Source organism: Genypterus blacodes, unplaced genomic scaffold (genome assembly GCF_046128005.1).
Source record: "Genypterus blacodes isolate CSIRO-AG114 ecotype Tasmania unplaced genomic scaffold, CSIRO-AGI_Gbla_v1 ptg000104l_1, whole genome shotgun sequence".
In the NCBI taxonomy this organism is placed as follows: domain Eukaryota; kingdom Metazoa; phylum Chordata; class Actinopteri; order Ophidiiformes; family Ophidiidae; genus Genypterus; species Genypterus blacodes.
This window is the reverse complement of record NW_027466908.1, coordinates 787,603-795,000: the sequence shown is the minus strand read 5'-3', so window position 1 is coordinate 795,000 and position 7,398 is coordinate 787,603. Positions and strand designations below refer to the sequence as shown.

Below are 7,398 nucleotides of genomic sequence, written 5' to 3'. Positions count from 1 at the left end.
GCGCCACAAACTCTGAGAGCGATGCAGCCAAATCCTGCAGCCTGGCGGATGTGCAGATGTTGAGGGGGGGGGGGGGGCGGCAGGGGGTGATGAAGAGCTACAACTGTTGTTTGACACAGTTTTCAGGTCCGTCTGCTAGAGTAAAGGTCCGTCCGCTGGTGAGCCGGAGCTGCGGCTGCTTCAGACGGAGCCATCACACAGAACCGCACTGGCCCAGGGACGACGAGCCGGGCGGAGCTGCTGACAGCCGGCTGCGAGGTGCCATCTTTCCCCCCCTGGATGGAGAGAGAGAGAGAGAGAGAGAGAGAGAGAGAGAGAGAGAGAGAGAGAGAGAGAGAGAGAGAGAGAGAGAGAGAGAGAGAGAGATGGAGTCTTTGTTGCAGCTCAGCAGCGCCCCCACCTCCACATGGTGATGCAGCTACAGTGCAGGCAAGTTTGGTCAGAAAACAGAAAAAGTTATGAATCTAAGATTATTAATATTCGAATATGGACATATTTAATATAAAAGTGGTCTAAACCTTTAAAAAAAACTGCTTTTTTTCACATTTTATTTACATTATAGATTAAAGGTTAAACAGCCTCACAGTCCGTTCATCCAACCAAACCTTTAGTAGTTCCGCTCTCTGGCCAGCAGAGGGCGACCTCGTCTCCACTCTGCTCCACGTGTAGGATGACGAGCCACCTTCATGTCATCACAGACTGAACCTGGGTGATTGTGGTGAAAGTAATCATTCAGACTCTGTTGTTGTGGGTCATTTACTGGTTGAGTTCAAACTTGTTTAATTTTCGATTTGAGCTTTCTAACACGGTTAATCCTTCCACCACAAGAGGGCGCTGAGGACAAGCGTGCACTGCCACATAGGCCATGTTGAGCAATCTATAGCGCTAAACCCTACACACAGACACACACAGGGGAATTTATCGGCACTGCGGTTTATTGTTTGTTGGATTTGAAGTGTTAATAAGTATTTTTTACAGTTTATCTCTCATTAAGGTTCTATGCTGATTACTGTAAATGAAAATGACTGTTTGTTGCGGTGACTCACTTTATTTTCCACTCTGCACTGCTGTGCGCCACATAAAAACTCCCATGATGCTTTGTGATTACAGAATGTTAGTGTAATTGGTTTCATCAGCTCAGCCTTTTTAACAAATACTCCCAGAATGCATTGTGGGTTACAGCAATGTCCTCATAAAAGTGGAGAAACCACCACAAAGTTAACATCTATTATATTATGCTCCACATCAACTCAACATCAACAAATGAAAATAAATCACAAGATCAGACAAACACACAAAACACACACACACACATGTTAAATAAAACCTCATTAAATACACACACACACACTGCTGACATCACATATTGAGTGAGGAGGAGAAACTTTCAACAGGAAACACATCATCATGATGTCATATCAGGAATGAATAAGACTTAGACGTATTAAAGCTTCAAAACGTCTGGAAATCAAAGCCATAAATATTGTAATGTTAGGAAAGAATGGAGATAAATGTGATTTATGGTACAAAGAAGAAGACAGAACTCCAGCCTCCATCTCTCTGCCGGTCAGACCCTTCACCTCCACCTTCCTCTGCCTCAGTAGCAGATCTGAAAGTACTGACTGGGGGACTTGACGGGGCTTTTGTAGCTGAACGTGTCCTGTGTCGTGTTCTGCTTCTGCTTCTGCTTCTGGCTGTTCTTCTGCAGGTTTAGGTTGAACGATGGGGGGGTCTTCCTCGTCTGTGTCCTGGCGGCCCCCTTCACCTGAGGCTTGGCAGGCGTGGCCTTGGGCTCGTCGCTGGCAGGTACGGCCGGTGCAGATTTGCTGGTCTCAGAAGACCCAGTCTTTCTTCTGAGGGGGCTCAGAAAGATCTGCATAGTCACTAAGTGAAGATGTGGCAGGAGGTGAGGAGGGAAGAGCGGATGTGGGCGGTGGGGCGAAAAAGAGAGGAAGTGGGTGTGAAGGGGGGGAGGGGAGGCACAGGTGTCACGGTGAGATGTGGAAAAATGAAAGAAAAATTCAAATTACACTCGACCTTTCATTCTAGTCGAGAAGAAAAGGTTCATTCATAACTAAATGTCTGTCTGGGATGAAGTCATACCTTTGCAGTGAGTCACACGCCGCGTACCTGCACACACAGACACACACACACACAGATTAGTTTGCACCGTTATCGTGTCATTCTTGGAACAAAGCAAGCAAAGGGAAACAGGTAAAGTTATTCTTACCTAAGCTGACTGAAGACTCCTTATCTTTGCTGCTGCTGCGAGTGAAAGAAAGGAGGAGGTTAAGTGACTGCGTGAGGAAGATGTAGGCCAATCTCATTACGACTCACAGTCTCACAGGAAGTGGTGTACCTGTCCTGTTGTTTCTTACAGGATGGAGCCGCAGCAGCAGTGGGCCGGGGTTTGGGGGCCTTACATGCTCCGTCCTTCACGCTGCCGGTCGGGCTCCTCACAGCGCTGAGAGGAGGAAACCAGGCAGTACCATTACATCACACACTCTAAATGTCTCTACATCATCCTCTACCTGAGCTCTGTCAGAGTGGACATGTCTGCAGCACACAGGGTTATGATTATGTGTATCTTTAATGGTTGTACCTGTTTGGCAGTGTGGGAGGTGAGCTGTAGTTCCTGGTTGTGGAGGCAGAGGGCAGTGTGTTGCTCTTCTTCAGTGGGGCGGCAGCAGAGGGAAGCGTGTGGGGTCTGGAGGGCAGAGCCAGAGTCCCTGGTCTGGCTGCAGGAACACACAAGTCGGTGAACATGGTGTGTTTGTGTGTGTGAGTGTCTGTGTGTGAGTGTGTGTTTGTGTTGTCATGGTTTCACACTGTGTTGTGTTTTCCTTATTACACACGTTGAGTCAATGGTGTGATGTGAACCAGATTTTCAGGTTCTCACTGCGTCCCTGTGTGTCTTCAGGGCCACCCTCGTTCTTTCAGGGGCCCTGGGTGAGATCTGACCCCCATGTTTACCCACTCACACACTTTGATCATACTGATAAACATCATGAATACACTGTGATTGCACTTCAATCAGCTTCAATCGATGTAAACGCACTCTGATGACACGAGAGAATGTTACAGTCGGCGCTACGTCACCTTCATATCAGTTGGACCGGAGATTTGTTTCAGTTTTCCAGCTCCTCACTCACCTTTGACCCCTGGTGTCCTCCTGCCGGCTGAGGTCTGGTGCTCCTCAGAGAGGGTGAGCCTCTTCAGGACGTCGGACAGCGCCAACTTCAGCAGCTGGATCTCATCCTCCTGCATCTGCATCCTCTGCTCCAGGTAGGTGAGCCGGTCCACCACGTCCAAGCCACTCGCTGCAGAGCTGCGGTCATCTGGATGGACGGACAGGCAGACAGGCAGACGGGCAGACAGACAGATCTTAATCTCTTTTGACAATAAGATATAAAACCTAAATACGATCAGCAGGATTCAGTCCCTTACAGTGGAAATCAAGTGATTGAGGTCACAGCCCAGCAGGACACAACTCATCCACCAGACAGCAGCAGCAACAACAACAACAACAACAACAACAAGCCCTTAAGTGCTGCAGAGCAACTAAAGCAACAAGAGCAACATCCTCTGCAGCACGAGACTGAAATAGTAGTAAAGTCGTGTAACAACAGACAAAGTATCCAAAAACAAAGAGTTAGTAAATATCCACGTCTCTGAATTGTGTTGTTGTAGTGAAACCATGGTCACCAGTCTGAGTGTGATGGTCACCGCGGGTGACGGCGAGCAGCGATGAGCGGTCAGGGCGCCTCTGCTGACCCGATGGCCCTTCCTCCCCCATGGCAGACGTCTTCCTCCTCTTCCTCTGCTCTCTTGTACACAACCTCTCGTTCCTCTGCGCTCCTCTGACTCCTGACATAAAGGTCGGCCCTGCCTCCATCCGATGTCACGGCTTCGTTCAGGTTATCACACACACTCACTCACACACGGTGTTGTGGCAGATGTAGATGCTGATGTTGTGACAGAGCGTAGAGCCGTTTGCATGCAGAGGTGGGGGTGGGGTCAGATGATGCTTCAGATCTCATCCAATACAACCTAAATTGCGTGTGCACGTGTGTGTGTGAGTGTGTACGTGTGTGTGGGCGTGCACAGTGATAATCTCTCAGACTGAGCCTCTGTGACTCCGCCCACATGTAAGCTGCACGTCACAGAAAGACACAAACACTCAGGGAACAAGCGGTCAAATATCACACACACACACACACACACACACACACACACACACACACACACACACACACACACACACGTGATGTACAGATGTTATGTTAATGTACCATTATGTTATTAAATGTGATTATATTCTATAACTGTTGTTTCCAGATGAAGTTCATTATGAACAAAGGGGATTAATGACATCATCTGTAATCTGTGTCCATGTGTGTAGAATTAAACTGATGAAGGGGTTAAAAAAATGTTCAATCAATTAATCAATCAAATTTAAAATCTGATAAAAACAAAGGAAAAAGAAAATTAAATAAAGTTCAAAGAAAAAGTGGTTTAGATGAATATGATTAAAAAGAAAATTAAAATAAAGAAAACAAAGGTCTCCATGGAGACCACTGCATGTGGAGGTGACACAGAGGTGGTAGATACAAATGAAGACGCCTTAGTCCAGTCAGAGCAGCTTCACTGGGCTGAAGCGTCGCTCTGCTTTGACATACGAGCGTTTCATTTCATCCTTGCAGCCATGTTGTCTTTCACACAGAGCTGTGACTCCCTGTGGACCCGTGCCTCCCTGTTCTCCCTCTGTTTCAGCAGTGACATCACCCCTGTGCCACCTCCTCACACACACACATACACATATAGGATTGGGATTAGAGCCGCCTGTAATCCCAGAGCTGCAAAAGGGAATTAGCAGCGTGAAGCTCAATCTCTGTACTAACCAAGACAGAGAAAGAAGCACGAATGAAAACACACACGGGATGTAGCTATGCTTCTGTGACACACACACACACACACACACACACACACACAAAGCGTGTGTGTACTGGTGTCATGGTCCTGCACGCTGACACACACACAGCACGTGTGCACAGCACGTGTGCACGTGTCAGTGCACGCAGGTGAACTGGGCGTTTCCCTTAATCTCATCAGGCAGTGACATCAACACAGCAGCAGAAGGGTTAAAGTTTAAGTTAAAGTTTCCATCTGAACTCAGTCACTTATTCTTTTGTAAATCTTCTTGGAGATATTTGATGTTTATTCAGCAGGTCTGTGAGCCTGAAGGATCCACGTTGTTGTTTCTTCTATACAGCATAAAGACAGAAGTTCTGCCCTCCACAATAAAAGCTCAACATATCAGGTGGACTCAGTAATATAATCAGAATCAAGTATTTTCTTCTTCTACTGTTTTTCCTCACGACACCCTGCATGTTTATCAACACAACATTCTCTCAGCTGCTTCACCTTGCCGTCACGTTACTTTGAGAGGCTTTGACACGTGTTCATGGGTCATGTTTGGTGGTTCTATAAGGCTCCATCCTGAGGCCCAGATTTACAGACCCAACACAGTAAGTGAACGCCACATATCCCCAAACTGCTCCAATTTACATTCAAACAACGTGAGTGATGAAGGAAGAGGAGGAACATATGGATTAATGTGTCACGTGTCTGTTCAAATTCAGACAGAAACAACACACCTTCTATCATAATCTGTAATCTTATTTTATCTCTTAATAAGACGTTTTGTTGAGATTTTAAGGAAAATGAATCTGATCCTGAATCTGAGCAACGCCACCCTCTTCTCTATCTAAAGTGAGTGAGTTCACGTCTTCACACTGACCTATCATGAAGTCTGTGACCAGCAGGGCGTCGCTGTGGTAGTCGTCTCTGAGCGAGGGCCCCCTCAGCAGGCTGTGAGACGTCTCCTCCAGTCCCAGGTCCTGATCCTGGTCCTGGTCCACCAGCTCCTCCATCAGTGTGTCCACGCCCGCCATGCTCGCTGCCATCGCCTCACACTGAACTGTGTTGCTGTGATCCTGTAGGTTCTTACTAAATCACCTTCCCCAAAGCACTCCCCACCCCACCCACCCACACACACACACACACACACACCCACCCAGCCACACAGCGGGGAGGCGTGCAGGCTGGAGAATGTGATGTCACCAAAAGGAGAGATTAAAGGCCTGGTAAGCCATCTGAAGCCCTTAGCTGGGGGAGGCAGGAGAGGAGAGTGTGAGTGTGAGTGTGTGTGTGTGTGTGTGTGTGTGTGTGTGTGTGTGTGTGTGTGTGTGTGTGTGTGTGTGTGTGTGTGTGTGTGTGTGTGTGTGTGTGTGTGTGTGTGTGTGTGTGTGTGTTTACAGGGGTGATGGAGGTCTCAGACAGGGAAAACCTACAGCTTTCACATTAAAGGCCCAAAATAGCCTCTTGAAAGGTACGTTACGTAACTCCTGTGTCCAGTGATGGACGAAGTACTTCAGTCATTCACTCACAGTAAAAGTAAGTAGAACACCAGTTTAACTACAATATTAAGACGGGAATGTGTTATAGAAAGGTTTGATTGTAAAGACATGTAGACTGATATACAGGCTAAAGAAAGATACATACAGGAAAAATAGAGCAAGATTTTGTTTTTTAGCCGTTCACTTCTTCACCTGACAGTATGAACTATATTCAATCTCAAACCTGAATTTAAACAATAAAAGCTCCCACACTTATCATTCAGAAACTCTTTCATCCTCGCACACATAATTGGAGATAAAACTACAATTATATCTCCAATTATTTTCACTATCTTAGTTATTTTCAGCTTAAATGAAACTGAGAATCAGGTTTTTTTTATCTATTTATTTATGCTACCTATTTTGCATTTTCAGTTTTATTTCCTCCTTTGTGTCTCGCTTCTCTTTTCAAAGTGCTCCCGCAGAGCTCTTGTCTGTTAAATCTGAGTATCTTGTGAATCCAGACGGCCTTCCTCACTCTCCACCTCTGTCTCTCTGAATCTGAGGTGTTTGCAGGGAAACGTTCACTCCTGTTACTCCCGACAACAAACACACAGCAGGGCTGCGGCGCGCAATCTGTTGTTGCGTGCAAAGTTGCAGACGCGCGCACGATTCCTCTCCCCCTGAAGAGCTTACATCAGGCTGCCACCCGGTGCGGCGCGGCTGGCCGGCCCCTCTGCACCGTAAGGAGGATGAGATGCAGAGATTAGGAAGCAGAACTTGATTAATTACAGTCATCAGGAGGACAATAAGCCGGATGTGGTAATTAGACGCGCAGACAAAAGAGGACAGGAGCAGACGTGGAGCCGGTTAGCTGTTGTGTCAGGGTCTCGCTGGATCGGTTCTACCTCCAGCAGATGCTCCTATGTGCTGATCTGTCAAAGCTTTCTGGCCACGTAGCAGAAGACGTCTTTCCTCCATCCATCCATCCAGCCGTCCA

At 47.1% G+C, this 7,398-nt stretch overlaps 1 protein-coding gene across 1 annotated transcript; it reads right to left on the bottom strand.

The window, feature by feature from the left end:
- Positions 1-1,310: 1,310 nt before the first annotated feature.
- Positions 1,311-5,985, bottom strand: LOC143008445 (uncharacterized). Its single transcript, XM_076160213.1, has 7 exons — positions 5,801-5,985; positions 3,153-3,338; positions 2,603-2,738; positions 2,360-2,464; positions 2,231-2,265; positions 2,104-2,130; positions 1,311-1,884 (listed from the first exon to the last, which is right to left on the bottom strand). Exons 1-7 carry the CDS (start codon positions 5,964-5,966, stop codon positions 1,598-1,600), a joined length of 942 nt encoding a protein of 313 aa, XP_076016328.1. The 5' UTR covers positions 5,967-5,985; the 3' UTR covers positions 1,311-1,597.
- Positions 5,986-7,398: the final 1,413 nt, after the last annotated feature.

Coding starts and splice junctions, on each gene's coding strand:
- LOC143008445 (XM_076160213.1), bottom strand. CDS start 5,966: ATGGCAGCGAGCATGGCGGGCGTGGACACACTGATGGAGGAGCTGGTG. Junction 2,465..2,602: donor CCTCCCACACTGCCAAACAG/GTACAACCATTA, acceptor TCCTCCTCTCAG/CGCTGTGAGGAGCCCGACCG. Junction 2,131..2,230: donor GGAGTCTTCAGTCAGCTTAG/GTAAGAATAACT, acceptor CTGTGTGTGCAG/GTACGCGGCGTGTGACTCAC.